At 38.0% G+C, this 19305-nt stretch overlaps 1 protein-coding gene across 2 annotated transcripts in view; it reads left to right on the plus strand.

Moving 5' to 3' along the window:
* The window catches only part of VSNL1 (visinin like 1), an 84690-nt gene that overhangs the window by 31718 nt on the left and 33667 nt on the right, over positions 1 to 19305 (plus strand). For both annotated transcript variants that reach the window (XM_053938781.1, XM_053938782.1), the window contains exon 2: positions 6598 to 6764. In XM_053938781.1, the coding sequence (XP_053794756.1) occupies positions 6603 to 6764 (162 nt within the window). In that variant the 5' untranslated portion in view covers positions 6598 to 6602. The remainder of the gene's footprint in view (positions 1 to 6597; positions 6765 to 19305) is intronic.

The following is a 19305-nucleotide window of genomic DNA, read 5'->3' on the forward strand; positions in this document are numbered from 1 at the left end:
TCCTACAGGTTTTTGCAGCCCTTCTTTCTCGTGGGCAAAGTGCAGGTGTGGAGCTGCTCTGTGTTTGGATCCTGGCATTCTAAGAAAAGAGTAGCAAGATGGGACTGAGCTGAATGAGGCAGTTCTTGTCCTGTAGGAGTCTGGACAACTGCAGATGCCATGACATGAAGTAAAGGTTACTTCAAGGAGAGACAGTGAAAGGAGAAAGTCCCTTCTAGGCTGACTGACCCCTTTTTCAGAAGGTTTGATCATAGTGTAGGACTTATGTCAGAATCTTAAGAGCTGGTATCATGCCACAGTGCCAGAACCTCCTCATTTTAAAATATCTTCATCTTTTGCCTGTATTGGGAGAAAAAGGGGCTTTCCTGAGTGGTTCTACTATGCAAGACATAGGACAGAGCTCAGCATCATCCCTGTCACATGCAAGCTGACTCAGAAATTGTGTTGACAAGTTATGTGAAGAGGTGCTTCACTAATTGCTTAGGGAAAATATAATTGTATAACAATTTGGGATGGAAGGGAACTTAAAGATCATCTAGTTCCAGACCCCCATCCACTGGCAAGGAACCTTCTCTAGAACAGGTTGCCTATAGCCCTGTCCAACCTGGCTTTGAACACTTTCAGGGATGGGACATCCACAACTTCTCTGAACAACCTGTTCCAGCGTCTCACTGCCCTTACTGTAAAATGTGTCTTCCTTATATGCAAGGGTAAATCTACCTTCTTCCAGCTGAAAACCAATGTCCCTTGTCATGCCATTACAGCTCCTAGTAAAGAATCTCTCTCCATGGGGATGGCAAAATTCCTCTTATTTTCCAAATATGTAGTTCCTTGGATACTTATTTCCATGGGACTTTGGGTATGAGGTTGTTGTTTGTTTTGTGTGTGAAAGACAGACTTTAGCTCCAAATTTCTTCTTCTGTAAAATAATAAATGTATTTGAACAAATGAGGCATCTGTGTGGCTTGATAGCCTATCTATCCTTTGTGCTGGCATTAGTATAGAAAAGGCAGTATCTGACACAGCCTGAAGAGAAAGGAACAATGCTGGGAGTTGCTAGGAGTTATCAGCACAAGGCTGGAAATTTGATAAACAATCTGCTTAAAAATCATGTGAAAATTATTCTGCTACTGTAGATTATAGACATAGGTCTTTGCTTTCCCCAGCATTAATTGTTTGGGGGTTTGTTACCCCTATATATGTGTGTATGTTGGAGTCTATACACTGATGTGCTGTTTATAGATTTCCATTGGGTGAAGGACTGCAAAGACACCCACCACTCTTGCTTGCTCAGTGCCTGGATTTCACATGTCATGCCCAGGAGTCAGCACGTTCCTGTGGGAGCTTGTGGGCTGGGAGTGGGCAGAGGGGTGGGGATGAACCACAGTTTTCCTTCCAGCCTAATGAGTGCCTGCCAGCACAGCTGAGCTGGCAAAGTGAGTGTTGTCATTTGCCTCTGGCATAGTCCACACGACTCATTCCCACTTCCCAAAGCCAGGGAAGAGCAAGAAAAACATGCACCATACAAGGGAATTCATTTAATGCACAGACCTCACGAGGCTGCAGAGGTATTGGTTGACTACCAGCTACCTCAGCTCCTGCAGAATTACTGGGAAAGTGAGCATGTGAACATGGGCAGGTGTCAAAGCAGCCAGAGTACATGGGAATAAGTTGGGGTGGCCTAAATCACTTTGGTGCTTTTGTCCAGGGTTATAAGGTGAATCTTTTTGCACTGCTGGAATCAGTGTTGGGGGGGTAGGTGGCTTGAGTGATCAGTACCTCTTCTCCAAATGTTGCCTTGGAAGAGCACTTTTTCTCTCAGCTACCCTTGTGGGAATTTAGTGAAATTAGGCAGCTACTGTGGATATCAAAAATAGGTGTGTGACTGACCCATTTATGTGTGAAACACATTTGCCTATGTTTCACAGAATGACAGACTCACTAGGATTGGAGGGGGCTTCCAGAGATGCTCAAGTCCAAGCCACTGTTCAAGCATGGTCGACTATAGAGGATTGCTCAGAGTTGTGTCCAGTTGGGTTTTAAATATCTTCAAGGACAGAGACTCCACAACCTTTCTGGGTAATCTGTTTCAGTGTTGGATGACCTGCTCAGTAAAGAAATGTTCTCTTACATCAAGAGAGAATTTCCTGAATTTGAATTTGTGCCCATTGCCTCTTGTCTCACTGGGCACCTCTGAGAGGAGGCTGACTCTGCTGTCTTTGTTCCCCTCGTTGGGTATTTAGACCCACACTGATAAGACCCCCTGAGCCTTCTCTTCTACAGGCTGAACAGCCCCAGCCCTCTCAGACTTCCTTTCTATAACCAGTGCTCATCACCTTTGTGTCCCTTTGCTGGGCTCCGGTAAGTCCATGTCTGTCCAGTATAGGGAACCCAGCCAGCACTGGACACAGTGACCTGGGGAATGGTGAGAACTGCCTCAGCAGTGCTGGGCAGAGGGAAAGAATCACCTCCTTCAAACTGCTGTCAACACTTTTCCTAAAGCAACTTGGAAAGAGAGTGGGTTTATGTAACTATGTCTAAGGAAAGCAAGCAAAACAACACAGAGCTGGGTTATAGGGACATTGTTGAACATTGTTGGTGCTGTCTTCTCAGTGGAATTTGGGTCCTTTTTCGGCACAAATAGGATCTCTTTGGCAGCACTCAGTTTACTCTTCCTTAGGAACACACAGAGTTCAATTTGTTTGCTCTTGGTCCCTTTGAACACTGAGCACATGCCAAGGAGGCAGAAGGGGAATGAGAGGAGGGGAAAGAAGACTGGCAATGGAGCTGTGTAAGCAACAGTTGAGGGGGTCTTTTGAGATCATTAAAAAGCTAACAAGATTCTGTAAGTCATGTTTTGCTATTCAAATTAATTTTTTTATTTCTTAGGTGTGTAGTTTAAATTTTGTTTTGTGAAACTACTCACACAGACAGTTTACTGCTGGCAAGCCAAATGGGAGAGGCAGACCTGATAAACCTGTGCAGGACTTGTTGTGAAATATTCTAGGGAAAAAGCCTTGCCATTGGCCAGGAGGTTTGGATGGTGATCGAGTGGAGAGCTTTTGAAACAACATGAGCATGTGTGGGACAGGATAACATTGCAGGAAATATATCAAACAAACAATATCAGGCCTTAGAGCTAGAGGATCTGTCTGGCTCCCCCTGAGGTCCAGCACAGCAAAGAGCAGGCAGATCCATCCTCAAAGTGCCTCACCTGCTGCTGGCACAGCCTAGACTGCCTTAGGTTGGTTGTTGGGGATTGGCTGTTCAATAAAATTCCATCTTTATAATCTGACTTTTCTATGGACCTGTAAAAGCAGCAATTAAGGTGTTACTTAATGAAATACTGGAGTAGCTTACTAAGTATTTCTGAAAAGCAATTTTCTCTGGATGGCTGACAGCCTTTTCAAGTGTTTCAGAAAAGTGATATGTTTTTAAACACAACCTTCATTGCTCTTGCTACTTGTTGCATAACAGTAGAGTTTTAATATTTTTCTTGATCTCTAATTTTGATTGTGTTGCCCTTGCTAGTGTTAATAAGCATTCTCCTGCTAGAGCAATCTCACTGGGAACAGACCTGACATGGTATCGATGCTATGTGGCACCCACATACCTGGTTCCTTGGTTATCAGGAATTTCTCCTCCACATGAAGCCTTTTTTTTTTTTTTTTGCTTTCTTGATTTTTTTGCCAGAAAACACAACTGATTATGAATAGCAGTGCTTGGATTGTCACATTGCATGGTTGGAAATATGGCACTTAGAAACAAATTTACAGTTGAAAATAATAAAATTTACTAATCAAAAAAATGCTTGCAGAGTGATCTTTCCACCTCTTGAAATCTTAGTGATTGTGCAGCTGTTCTCTCCTGTCTTTTCCTAAGGCATATTTGTAGATTTTCACAAGGAAAAAACTTGTTTGGGAAACTGTGATTGTAAGTTAATTAAAAATAGTTTTCATTTTAGAAAACTAAATGTGTTGGCAGTAGCATACTCATTGCTAATGGGTAATTGTACTTTTTCAATAATAGTAAGAGATTCAACGAAGCTCTAGAAGATGTTAGGATATGATTAACTAGATAATCTATGTATTTGAGTTTTATTCCCAAATAAGATGGATTTCCCAGAGCCAAAAGCCTGAGTTTATATTTGATAATTATATGAGACTCTTGAGCTTTCTTGCAGATTGTAATTCAATTACTCTAAGAAAAGAACTTTAAAACATGAAGAAAGAATGAGTGCTTCTAATTCCAGGAAATCATTGTGACCAGCTCGGTCAGTTTGCTTATTCTGTCCCAAACAGACCCCAACAGATTATGCACCATGCTGTGCTGGAGCAGCAAATAAGAGTACAGAGCCCAGAAATCACTAATTATACCTTTCTTAAATACTGGTTTGGTTCTGTGGATAAAATAGTTTCTGAGAGTGTTTATTAAAATATCAGCTGTGATTTCCTTTACTAGGAGATATTCTATGGTGAGGTACATCAGAAATGGCTGAAAGGTGTTTGGCACTTACTGGGCAACCTGTGACAGGCAGCTGCCCAAAATTAGGGACCTGGATCACAGAGGCAAAAAGCTGGTGACTTGTTTCTCTGACTCCGATGATAGGATATGTGTGGATATGTGTGTCTTTACTCATGTATTCTTCCACACATGCAGACCCACTCTAGATGTTCTACAGTGGATTATGTTCCCATCACTGAGAACAGCAAAGGCAACTTTGGCAGATGTGGCTGAGATTCACCACATCTGTTCTGTTCCACCTCTCGGGAGTGCCAGGTCCAAGGGCTGTAAAGCTAACATGGATGAAGATAAAAAAGCTGCTATAACAGAAACGTGATCAGTCAAAACCACCTGATTTTTGCCCATTGAGGATGCTTTTTTTCATCTGTAAATATTGTTGAGTTAAATACTTCTGGGGATATGAATCCAGGTGAATAGTCAAGCAAAAGCACAATTGGTTAAATTAAGAGAGAAAAAAAATGCTTTTTGAATCTACCTAGTATAGTTACTGTAACTACTGAGTATCTTTGGGGGTTTTCTGGATCCTAAGCAAAGCACCTTATGACTTCAAAAGGTAACAGAGTGTAAATAAAAAAGAAAAACAGGAAGTAAACATGCCCCATAAAGAATAAAACAAATTTTAAAAATACATTGTTTCTTGTAAAACCTAACTGAGTGGGAGCTAGAGAAATAACTGCATTAGTATTCTTTAGTCTCCATGGGATTTAAATTCAGAATGTGCCAAACTGTGTCATTGTCATACATGAGAAGATGGGGACTTCAGAGATAAGGCTGGGGCAGTTGCTCTAAATACCGTAAATTGCCCACCCATCATTTAGTCAAAACAGCTGATTTCTGGACATCTGCATGTACAGTTTTACCTGTGGCAATTAACAGGAAGATTGAACTCTCACATATTTGTGCTAAGTTTACCAAAATCTGTGAACAGGAGCTTGGCAGAGCCTCAAAGTAAGTTTAGAGCATGGAGTAAGTTTAGACCAGGGAGGACCGTGGCCAGAAAGGAGAGGGGCCATGAGGTCTTTCAGGAACAGAGCTGGTGCTGCTGGCACTATGGCACCAGGGGATATGTTCAACACACACAGAGACCAGGAGGAATTATTAACTTTGCATCTGCTCAAGGAATGTTCCCATAAAGAAAATTATATAAATATATTGATTTGTTGGAACAGAACAATATATATCCTTCTGAGGAGAAAGAAACTTCTGCTTTGAAATAGGGGAAGATGCCAAAAGCGATAGATTAAAATTGGGAATGGGTGGTGATATGGACTAGAGATCAATGCATGCAGTGTTGTGCAGTTATTAGACACAGATGCTAAACTGGAGATAAAAATGGAAATGCAAAGCTGGGCTCTGGAAAGAAATTATTCATTGCTTTGCAGTTCTCTACAGGACAAGTTAAGTGCTGTCTGTCATCTGATTAAAAAGTAGCAGAAAGACATCTGTCATGTAGCAAAATAGGAAAATGTTAATGATGAGTTTTTCTCTAAAGTTCTCTGAAAGGACATCTTTGGTCAAATGTCAAAGCACCTGAAAGTATCCCAAAGGGCCAACATGAGTAGTACTGAAATTACTGTATTTATCCATACACACATGCAAATTTAGTATTTCTGTTTAATATTTTAAGTGTATACAAAATGTATTTAACAAATGCAGTGAATATCTTCAGAGTTAATGGTGATGAAATGTAAACAGTGATGAAATGTAAACCATCTAATGTTTATCAATTATGCATTAAATATATAAATATACATCTATTTATACATATGTGTATGTACAAATGCGTAAGAATTAAATTGATTTTTCCAGTTTGGTTTCAAATGAGAGCAGTCTGTCTCCAGGCCTTGAGATTCCTAAATGAAAGAAAAATGCTGCCTTTTTCACTGTTTTCAGCCTCCAATAATCAAGCATAACATAGGTTCGTCAGGAAAATCATCATCATCATAGCAAATCAGTGAAGTTGTGTTTGACTGAAAGCAGCAGTGAATACAAAACAATTGTTCAAGTTATGTGGCAATTTCCAATTTAAAATGTTCACATTTGGCTAATTGTATTCATTTATTTCTTCTTAAGGCAAAATGGGGAAACAAAATAGTAAGCTGGCCCCTGAGGTGATGGAGGATCTGGTGAAGAGCACGGAGTTCAATGAACATGAGCTAAAACAGTGGTACAAAGGATTTCTAAAGGACTGTCCAAGTGGTAGACTGAACCTTGAGGAGTTTCAGCAGCTCTACGTCAAAGTAAGTTATTTACTAAGTTATTTGTTAACTTAAAAGTAAGTTATTTGACTGTAGAAAAAGTTATAAAGTAATGTAAAACAAACATATGGTCCACAGCTGCTGGTCATTTAGACTGAGGAATAACTTTCCTTGGAGAAGCAATGGTGAAGATGAGGCAATGAGTGGGAAGTGTTACCCTCTTCACACCAGTGATTTGTGTAACTATAGTGACAAGAACCAAAAATTTAGGAAAAAGACTGTGATTTATTCACAAGAAATGTAATATATTCTCTGTGCTCTGAAATTCATGACGTGAATTTCAAATTTTGAAGGTGATGTCGTTCACCTTTAAAGGTTGGCCATGGTCCTGTTCAATATAAACCATGTGATTTCTGGACATATTTATATAAAAGAGGTGAAGTTTCATGACAGTATGACCTGCAGATAAATTATGCACTGTTCACAAAGCATTTCTTCCATAAATTTTAGGTCTTGCCTTTATTTTTTCCCAGCTGTCACTTCTTCTCATTTTATTGGGAAGGGAAAGCAGGCTGATCTGCTTATTTTCTTCTTATTTTTCATTACTTTGTTACGTTCAATGCAGTCTTTCCTTTACATTTATTATGTATTTATTCTGTAACAAGAGGAACATGGGGGTAGCATGAAATGTATATTCATGTTACAAAGATAATTATATTTTAATTCAGAATTGAGTGTTGACCTAAAGGTCAGACACTCAAAGCAATGTTAATTAGGACAAATATTGAATGGCAATGATGAACTGTAGGATCAGAACAGCTCATAAATACAATGTGAGGCTGAATAAAAATAAAGCAGCCTTTCAAATGTAGTTAATAAGTAGTTAAGACTGAGCACACTGGCAATTTTTGCAGACAAGTGGGACTGTCGTTTTCCTTAAATGCACGCTGCAGTTCTTTCCTAAATTTCTTCAGCGCTGAACCAGATCACTCTGCAAAGTATTACCTAGACCCTTTTTCTTTCTATTGAATGGTTCTAGCATAAACTTCTAATTCAGCTTACACAAATAAGCTTCTGTCTTCATATTTTAATATTCATGGCTGAAGAAGATGTTGCCTCACAATCCTATTCTTAAGAATAGGAGTTTGTAATGAATGAGTTTGTAATGGATTATATTTTCAGATTAAAGACTCTGTACAGCCTCAGGTGTTGTGCTTGTTATTGACTGATAATTTGTAAGTTCCATTTTAAACAGTAATCACTGCACATCCAAGAGCAGACATCCAGTCATTTCTCATACATGTTTCTGGGAAAAGTAAACAGTCTTTTAAAAAGTCTTAATAAAGTATGTCCACTCTTCAGAAATGATTTTTTTCTTTTTGGAAAATCACAGTAAAGGTGTTTTTTTGGGACTTGTTTTGTTTTGTTGGTTTTTTGTTGTTGTTGTTGTTTGTTTGTTTGGGGCTTTTTTTGGCTTTGTTGTTGCGGGTTTGTTTTGGGGATTTTTTAGGGGTTTTTTTGGTTTGTTTTTTGGTGGGGTGGTGTTTTGGTATTTTTTTTTATGATTTTGTATGCTGTGAGGAAAAACATCTGTAAATAACTCAGAACTCCCAGGACTTCCTTCCTTCAAACAGGTGTTTGAAGCATTCATAGATATTTCACAAGATACTTTACTTGTGAAGACACATCAGAGAGTAAATTCAATATCATGTTTGCACAGATGGTAGTGCAAAAAATAACATGAAGACTACAAACAGTATTTTGCTCTTGAAATTTGAAGACACCTTTGTAATCTTACTAAGCTGCAATATCCAGCTTTTAGTTTTATGGCCTCATGTATCTTTAGACATGGGCATCAAATATGATTCTGTCCCTTGCTTTGGTAGTTGTGGGGTTTGATTTTTGCTATGTAATGACACTGCCATATATTTAGTCCAGTTTATTGTCATCCTGTATTTAATGTCTATACGGGGCAAAATACTAATCTTGTGAGGAGAAATATGATTAGCTGTAGTAAATCCAGAGCTTTTCTTCTCTGTGTCACAGAAATGCTTGTAAAATAATGTCTCTGAGGAGCTCACAGTCTGAGTGCTGGCCATGGTGACAACTTCTTCTGTGTAGGACATTCTATATACCCCAGAATGTTTATCTTCTGGCTGCAGATAAACCCCTAGATGTAAAATTTGATCTTTCCAGGAGGAGTCACCAGCAGGAGACCTGAATCATTATTATTACATTTATAGCATCTCAGTTCACTTAAAATATATTCAGGGTGAAAATGCATGAAGCGTGTATTGATTTGTAATTCTTCTACATAAACTTCTGTTTGGGAGGGATGACATTTATCTGTTTGTCTGAACTGGATTTTATTGAGGAAGATTTCCATAGATCGATATATTTTGAAAAGAAATGCAAGATTTTTCTCCACTTCCAATTCACATTGACTTAAGGTGACATTGTTTCTTTGCTTGTGAGAGCTGTGAGGTGCATTTTCATGTGTGTTGATAAAAAGATGTTGGTCATCTCACTTAGGTGCAAAAGAAACTCCTTTTTTTTTTTAGTGATACACAATAGAAAATATCCTCAGCTTAAATAGACAAAATATTTTATATTAGCAATACTTTGAAGTGAATTTCCTGGTTATCTGCACTTCTCTTCCATCAGAATTACAAAGTGGGGTGCACAATCTTAGGGCATAGAAACTGCTTGGGTTTTTGGTTTATTTTTTGAAACATAACTAGGTGTGTCCTGGGATCACACCTAATGTGTTACTGTATCTAATTGCTGCTAATGAGTTTGAGTTGGTCTGAAAGGAAACATCCAGAACAGGTGAGATGTGGATGTCAGGTCCTCAACATGAACCCTTCCAACTCTACATATTTTGCATCAATTGTACTGTGCTGTTTACTGATGTAGATGAAGACTGTATTGACTAAAGGGGGAATTACTCTAATTTGGCTTGGGAACATTTGCTATTGAAGTTTCCATTATGAATACAAATCATCCAGTGTTTAAAATAAATACCAGTTACACCAATGGACTCTACAGAAAAAATACTTGCATCACTTTTAATGGAAGTGTCTATAAAATATTTAGTCTAGAATACCTCTTTTAAATAAGCAGCTAATAGGCAGAAATATACTTCATTTTGTTGCATATTGAACATTTTCTGCAATATAATGGGTTCATTGAAAAGACTAGTCCATTTATGGGTAGATAGATTCTTCTCAGGATACAAAATCTGTGCCAAACTGTTAGGGCTCATGTTTCCCTCCGTGGCGCTGAATGAAGTGAATGCTTCTGCAGTTTTTTAAATAGTTTATTAAAGAGTTGGTTATATACTGCAAGCCCAGAGCCACAAAGAGTCCTAAATACTGAAACACTGAGATAGCTGTTCTGACAGTCTGCACAGAGCATGGGAGAGGAGAAATCTGTGGATAGCATTCTGAGGAAGCTAAAACTCAAGCCAACATTTTGTAAAGGAACATGCAAAACCACAAGGCATTGCTCAGGACAGGAGCTGGTGCTAAATTCTAAGTTTCTCCTGGGTATGGGAGTTGCATCTTCCTACTGCAGAGAACTATCTAGAACAGTAGAAAAAGCAAAATCAACTGAATGGAGTCCTTTTGCTTTCTCTCTTAAATGACAAAAATAATATAATTGCCTTACCTTTATCACAGTGGTTTATGTACTACTTAAGCTGTAGAAAACTGAATCAATTAGAGGAACAGCATTGCCAGCAGGTCGAGGGAGGTCATTCTGCTCCTCTACTCAACCCTGGTGAGATGCATCTGGACAGTTGTGTCCATTTCTGGGCTCCTCAGAACAAGAGATGGAGCTCCTGAAGCGAGTCCAGCAGAGGGTGACAAAAATAATGAAGGGACTGGAGCATCTCTGCTATGAAAAAAGCTAAGGGAGCTGGGCCTATTCAAGAAGAAATAACTGTGAGGGGATCTCATCAATGTTTATCAGTATCTGAGGGGAAGGTGTCAAGAAGATAGACCAGGCTCAGCTCTGTGGTACCCAGAAATAAGTCAAGAGGCAGAAAGTGATGCACAGGAAGTTTCTCCCAAATATGAGGAAGAAATTCCTTACTGTGCAGTGACCACACACTGGAACAGAGTGCCCAGAGAGGCTGGGGAGTCTCCCTCACCAAAGATATTCCAGAACCCTCTGGATGCAGTTCTGTGCCATGTGCTTTGGGATAACCCTGCTTGAGCAGAGAGGTTGCAGCAGCATGATCATCTGCTGTGGTGTCTTCCAACTTTACTCATTCTGTGAATTATCATGTCTCTGTTTGAATCTGCACTGCTTGCCCTCTCATTTATCTACCTGTGATGAGATGTGACCTTCTGGGCTGCTGGCAATATCCCAATTAACCTATTTTTCCATAGGAAATAGCATCAGAAAAGCTGAAACCTAAAATTTCCTTCTTCAAAGAGAATACCCTAACTGTTAAGCTTAATCCTTACTCGCTGTCTTAATTTTTCTTTTTCTCTCCTAAAAAGTCCTTAATTCTTTTATCTTGCATAAAACTTCATTATCATTGCAGGCAGAAAGCTAAGAAATTAATATACAAAACTGTCATTAAAATAAAAGATACCAGTAAAAAACTCTTGAGTGTTCCTATCATTTTTTAGGGTTTCTTGCTGTCTAGAGGGCCAAATACATTTTCCTTCAGATCTTTTGAATTCACTGTGTTTAGATGAATATGCCCTAGAGTGTATAAGTGTGCATAATCACTGCTAATATTCACAGGAATTATGCATGTTTATTAAGTGGAAAATAGGCTTCTATATTGTGATACTTCTTGGAACTGGGTCACTGAACATGAGAAGCATATCTCTGCTCTAAGAGAAACAAGCACCAATTGTCCTTTAGCGGGAAGAGTAGAGTTAGGAATGATCATGATATAATGCTAACATTAATAAAGTAACTTCCTTTGTGAATTTAGTGCCCCTATATTATTTAGATATGTTTTGGAGTTTTATAGACAACTTTTAAATGAAGGGAAAAAAAAAGAAAAAAAGAATGCTATTTTGTTAACTGGAATCAAATGGTTTGTCATTTTTTTGGCTTCTATCTCACATTTCTGGCCTTGAAGGGAATTGATTTTTAGTCCTTCATTTTAATATGCGTAGAACAAAAGAATCTCAAAAATCTATTGAAATTTAAGTGGGTGTATTTGCAGCCTCTTTCAAGACAGACTAGCATCTTTCTAAAGATGGCACAGAGCTCCTCAAAATATCAGGTTAGAGCTGGATTTCAGGCTTTCAGTGGCTGTAAAAAAGTAGAATTCCAGAATGGCACAGCTGTGTTTACAAATGTCCCAAACATAGATGCAATTGTACTGGCAGAAATTGATGTTTCCTGGGATCATCTCTTAACTGGTAGAGCTGTGCTGGTTTTATGAGTGTGCTTGAGCACTTAAGCTCTCCCTATAACAGGAATACTTTTAAGGTATATTATACCAATGTTAAGTATATTATGCCAAATATAATTGATATATTTAGCATATTACGCCAATCCTGTGATGCTGTAGAACTGCAGCATGTCTTGAAATAATGTAGATTATAAAAAAATATTGACTTATCTACCCACAGAATGATTTTAGCCTTGTTGCTACCTTCCAGAAGATTACATCTGGTTTGCCAGCAGTATTCCTGGACAGTATGACAGGATATTTGCTTGCATGAATCATCTAAATTTAACTGCAACACAGAAAACAAAATATGTATTTATTTAGAAAGATTACTCAAAAAAACTCTTTAAACTTATTAATATTACAGTGTTATTGAATTTTTCAAATGGATATGGAATAATAAAACTAATGCTGTTATTTTAGAAATTTTTGATGCAAACAAATAGAGTGACAAATAGCACTGGTTTGTGGACATCACAGTATGGCTCTGTGAGGAGGAGTGCATATCTAGATGGGCAGATAAAGTCTGGAAAGGAATGACAATAACATTATTTGCCTCAGTAGAAGCTTTGCTTATGGGGGGTAGTAAAACAGTTGATGAGGTAGAGATTCTTAATGCATTCCTTAAGCACTTAATACAAATCTGCACATCTGAGACAATTACTATAAATCATTAGGAAAAAAAAAATCTCTTTTTCACCAGAGGTTCAGTAAAGTTGCTATGAAAAGAAAATTAATATAGCAGAATCTAAATGCAGTGTGCTGAAAAGCAACTGGGCTTGTGGCCCAGCACTATCACTGGGGAGTGCTTTTCAGGATGAGCAATCTTCTCAGTGCTCCAAAACTGTATTAAAACTGGGTTCTGATAACTTTAAAACCAAAAGTGATTGCAACTGTTTTTCAAACAGGACTTGGCTAAAAAAAAAGGCATGGTCTTTTTGCTTGGATGTTTTCCATACAAAACTGCTTTTGCCATTATTCTTTTTCTTCTCCTTATAGACATGAATAAGCAGGTCTGTGCCAAAATGCAGGTCTACTTCTAAACCACATAAAAGGCTTATTTTATATTTCAAACAGATGCTGAGATTGTGCTCCATGAATTTTAAAACAAAGGGCCAGAATGCTTCTTACTTATAAAACTGAAATCAAACAACCCCTGAAGGCAGTGTTAACTTTGAAGCTGACTTTGAGCAATTCAGGGAAGGGGAGGATACTGGTAACGTGCCTTTCTGCTGCATTTCTGTCTCTGTGTTTATCCCAGGAAAAATAATGTCTGGGCTTAATATCATTTTGTGGAACAGATTTTAAAATCTATCTTTAGTAAACAGAGCTTTAAAAATCAGCAACCATGTTGAAAAACAAAACAGAGTTAAAAACCACGGATTCTCTTTTAAGCTGCAAAGCAAATTGAAAACAGTAATTTGCAGAAGAGGAGCAGCATGCTGGGTAGCAAACAGTTCTGAAAATATGTCTGTAAATCACAACACTGGATACTAAGAGCCTTTAACAATGTGGAATGGAGTCAGTTTAGATTGAAACACTAATCTCAGTGAAGCTAATGGGAGTTTTCATTCCTGATCCTTACTTAAGCGCTTAGCACTGCACTGAGCTCCCAAAATTGTTTGTCTTTGTGAGACCCAAGTGCTGTGAAGTCTGCTGCAAGCTTCATTAACCATTAGTGTCCAGTCCTGCAAGCTGGATCTAGAGTCTGGAGAGTTCCTCTCATCACATGTGAAGATGTGCACACTGGGAGCTGTCATTTAAAGGCAGCAATGGACCTAAATCTGGGAGAAAAGGGGTGAAAGTAAGGGTCCTAAATCTGGTAAAAAAGTTTCATAGGCAAAGAAGGACAAGTTCTTTTCTTCTTGCAATAGTATGGCTAGTGGCTAATTTTAAAGGCTAAAATTTTTTTTTTCTTTTTTTCGCTTCTGTTGCAGAGCATCTAATGGCCATGTCCTCTAGAAAATCTCCTCTGGAGACTAAATCTGGGAAATGAGGAAGTCAGACAATTTTAAGAGATGAAATCTAACCAGCTAAATCTTAATTGCTCTGAACAGTAGCTTGTGGAGTGTCCAGGCTAGTGGAATGAATATTCCTAATGCTTGAACAAATCAGTAACATATGCTGACACTCTGTCTGGAAGAGGCAGGAATCATGGTCGCATGAATCCAAAAAGCAGTCCAATTGTCCAAAGGCATCTTCAGGGCTTTCAGAGTCAGCAGATGTGTGGGAATGCAAAGATTTAGTCCAAACCTCTGATTATTACCAAGTATTGAATATATCTGTAATTCTGTGGCTATATGTGGTTCTTGGAGGCATTTAAAACTGCCTCCCAATGCATTGAAGAGAGTACATAGAGACAGGACAAGATGATCCAGCCTGGAATACTTAAAAATATCACCATTTACATGCATGCCCCAGTTTCCACCATAGCCTGATAAAAGAATGCAAGCTGGGTAAATTTTCCAACAATAACATGCAAATTACTTTCACTTGATCTTTTATTTTGAAGGAAGTTCACCAGTTCCCAAAACTGTCATGCATTTTTATAAGAGACCTTCTTCATTTGCAGCTCACCTTTGATCTATGTTTTATTCCTCTGAGAAATCAAAACAATGAATTTGGGATACTGTGATTATTTCTGAAGCAAAATACTGAATTCATTAATAAGGTTATCTGAAGGGTAATAAAGGAGCACTGCAGCTTGGGTGGAAAGAGCCATTGCTAACACTAAGAATGAAAGAGCTCAAAGAAAAAAAAAACAGTGAACTGTCGGCATCACATCCCATAGCTGTTATCATGTTCAGATCTAATAGTTGCAGTAGCAATGCTTATTTTACCATTGTTACATAGTCCTCACAACAGCTATCAGGACTGATCAGTGATTCACAACCTCTACACAATCTGTTGCAAAAGTCAAATGTTTCAGACTTTTGTCATCCTGAAACTTCTGCTTCCTACCTCCCTTCATCCCACCTCAGTGCTTTCCTTGTGATCACAAGGAATAGTATTCACAAAAACAGTGAAAATCCTTGAGTATGTGCAGGAGAGAGAAAGAAAGAGAGGTAATATTGATTGTACTTCTTCAGAGATCTTCCCTTCTCTTGCAATCAAATAAAATTGTCATGAATGAAGCACGTAAAATCTCTATATTATGTATGAACAGTTGAAATACTAAAATGTTAAACCATTTGCTTGATGTCTAGCAAAGTCAGGATTGCAATTACTTCATGGGTCAAAATATAAATGTCCTTTACTTCATTTCTTTGGAGTGAGGGTTTGTTCTTTTTTCCTACAGAATGGCTTAGCAATGCCTTCCTGGAGTTATACATATACATAACAGTATGGCACTTCTGGCCAGATGTTAATCAAATATCTAGTTGAGATCTACACTGGTTTCTGGGACTTGTAGTTAAAGTGTGACCATGTCTTAGTGGAAACCTGTATTTTAGGTCTTCAGTGACCTGGATTTTGAAATGCAGATCATCCTTTTAGGATGATTCTAGCCTTATTCTGAAGGCTACTAAGCATGTGTTTTTGTTACATGAGACAAAGTGAATAGGGTCTTTCAGTGACTTCTTGTCACATTTCTTAAGCTATAAACATTTGTTTAATATATATAAAAAAGCTGTTTAGTATTACAGGGTCCCTGACGGATGCATTAAACCAGGGTACTTAATTTCCGCACTGGAGTGAATTACTGTGATTTAAATTTTTTTACTTTTAAACATTAAAGTGCTTTCCTCTAGTATTAAAGTGTGCATTCAATATCTTGCTTGTGCACAAGGCCTGGAGCTGAAAACAGCATTCTTATTTCAAAAGGTATGGGCAGGAACTTGGTACTCTGAACCACAGCCCTTCACCTCGCTGCGTTGTCTCTGACTCCCTGCCTCACCTTCTCCTCCCTCTCTCCTCCGAGGAAGCTCATCAGTCCTGCAGCAAGTTAATTTACTATACTAAAACACACTTGATGGAGTGAGTCACTGTAGCTAGGTGTGAAAAATCTCAAAACTTAAAGGGGACTCGTTAGAGTGAACCATGGCGCTCACAGCCAGGCATTGCCTGTGTCAGCCCGCTCCATCTGCTTGTGGTGTGCTGAGATGGCAAATCACTGTTACCACTGCAACACATGCTGCTGTGGGAAGCTACAGCTATGCAGCTAATGAAACAAGTGCTTTTTCAGAGTACTGTGGAATGGAAAAGCATTTGGGAGCTTGGTTAGTTATCAAATCAAACACAGTTTTTATTATCATGTAGACATTAGTTGACATTCCTGTCAGATTTCTACTACTCATAGTTTGAACACTTCTAGTACCTTGGGATATCAACTTTTTTTTCTTCAATGAGAGTAAATTTCCATCTTTTTATGTTTAATTAAGACTCATAGGAATAGACTAATTGCACTGACAAACCTAATGATTGCCAACTTGAGATGACTTACTGCTACCTGGCATGAGAATTAGATAACTATCGTAATTTTATATTCAATCACAAACAAAACAAAATGAGAAAAACATAGAGTTTGGAAGATAAAGTAATCAACAGAAGGAAAATTAGAAGGAGATTTTGCCATTTTACTAAAATACGTATGAAACATTCTCAGAAAAACGTGATGTGAAATCCACTAGGTTAAGAAGATGTGAAGGTTGGCTCTCCGATTGCATGAATAGCCCAGAATTGAACATTCAGCTTTAAATAAAATCCTCCTGTAGTCCAGAGAAAGAGCAGGATATACAAAAGTGTCAATCAATACTGCAGTTCACCTCAAAGTGAATAATATCAATTGGGGATTATTTCCGTGTTAACAAAAAAAGGAATTAAAAATTCCTACGTCATTAATTGAAATAAAATTCTATGTAGACTTTGTCAGCAGCTTTCAGAAGAAGTATCTTCAATTCTGAAGTTATTTCTAGATGCCTCTAAAGGTCCTCTTTAGTTTGGTAGAATATACCCTAAGATTGCTGTAATCCCTTATTAGGATATTACACACCTCTAAGCATACTTATGACTCTACAGCTTTCTTTGACAGATATCCTCAAATTTGCTCCTCCTTGTCAAACCCATCAAGGTAGGAGATGCATGAAGCCCTATTCCAAGATACATGAATTTTGGCAATGTGGTTCCTGTGAACCACAGGAACCTGGTGCTAATACCAGATACACAGGGATTGATCAAAAGGAGCAGTCCTTGAATTTGTTTTTGTGTTTGCCGGCTCCAGCTTGTACTGCTAATGTCCATGTTGGCTGTACCTGTGTCCCTCTTCTAAATACCTTTTTGGTTCTGAAAAAACTTTAATTGTGTTGTTGTTTATTAATGTAGCAATTGTTCCCTGATTTTATGTGTTAGTGATATAATTATAGCTTAAAACATTTAACTGAAATGATGGAGTTGTTTAAGAATGGATCAGCTAAAACAGAAAATTGTGTTGTGAAAGCCTCACAGGACATCAGAGGCATGCAGATGAATTTAGGCAATGTACTTCCTCCTAGCATGGATCTGTTTCCACCAGAATAAACTCCATGCATCTGCTTTTCATCCAGCTGCTAAATGCTGGTCTCTGGAAGGTGATGCTCTTTGAATGTTGTCCTGGTGAAATGCAGATGTCCCTAGCTTCTTTCTGAACCTTTCTATCCTCACACACACGCCCTAGCCCAAGCAGGAAAGGATAGAGTTGTGAAATCACTGCTTCCCATCTACCTTCTGCTTCCCACTTACCCTCTCACCCACACCTTGGCACATCAGGTGCTGTCCCCTGTGCTCAATTAACAATGCTAATTTCATTCAGGAGGAAAATACATCTTTCCTCAGGGTCCAATTTCTACATTTCTGTACAAAGCATCTTCAGCACATTTAGTCATATATTACATGTGCGTTGGTACACTCAGTACAAACACTGTAGACACACATTAAGCTTCTTGATTAGGACAAGTGATTTAGGTGGCAATCACTTTTGAGCTCACAGTTGCTTAATGATGACCAAATCCCACAGTTTTCTTGGAGGGAGACAGTTGTAGTACATCTAGAGCTATAGAAGGATACAGCTGAGCATCATTAGTTTTTATCTCATGCACAATTGTTTTTCATCTCGTCTCTTCTGTTGCACATTTGTACAGAACAAGGGATATCTTAACACTCTATTTCTCTTAGAAGTCAAACTTCCCAATATTTTAATATAAATATTTTAGATATTTATTTATTGTAAAATATAATTTCCATACTTGACATTTGTTTGTTTCACTGTGTTTTTTTAAAACAAATAATACTTCAGATAACACCTACACTGAGAAAGGTGCACTTTCTGAGATCTATATTGTGGTTCTTAAAACTCAGCAAGAAAACTGTGGCTAAAGTATAGAACACAATGCTGAAAATTGCAGTTTATAATAGTAATAATCATGGTTAATTGTAAAGGTGCTATATTAGTCCTGGCTTGAAGAAGCAATTATTTATCTGTTGATTAGCTCTTGCCACAATTAAATGCACAGTATATGACAAGGGAAACCCAAAAAATTAATGACCTTGTGTTAGAATTGCTTGCTCAGTGCCACAAATTAGCCCCTATGGTGTGTTAGTCTATCCACTCATTTGTTTTAAAGATTCTTTTCCCCAGGAGCTTTTCTGTATAGTACAAAAATGGTGTTTAATGGACCTGAGGTTATTTTCACAGAGACATAAGTTCTTGTGTTATTCTAATGTACAGCCAAGGATTGTAGGAATAAGGATATTTCTGCTTCCTGTATCTACTACCCTGGGGTATTTTTGAAACACAAAAAATCATGAGAAAGAGCACATGCTCTGGAACAACCTGAAAGGAAAGCATATTTTCATTCTCAGAAAATTTAGTTTCTCATACAGAAAATCACTATCAGGTCCACAGCAATAAAACTGAGTAAAAAATACTGCTAACAAAAAGTAAATGCTGGTCTTTGTGCCCAGCAGTTTCTTTTAAAGTGATGTACCTCTTTGTTACTTCTCTGTAAGAATAATGTCATTTTGCCAAAAAAACGAAATCTGTTTCCAAAGAATGTATTGAACACATTCAGTATGAAAATTGCATTAACTTGTAGCCAAATTTATTAAAAATGCAAGATTCAAAATTATTAGTTTGGCACACAAGTGTCTAATAATTCTATAGAAGTGGACTATCTGTGGGAAATTAGC

Source organism: Vidua chalybeata, chromosome 3 (assembly GCF_026979565.1).
Source record: "Vidua chalybeata isolate OUT-0048 chromosome 3, bVidCha1 merged haplotype, whole genome shotgun sequence".
NCBI lineage: Eukaryota > Metazoa > Chordata > Aves > Passeriformes > Viduidae > Vidua > Vidua chalybeata.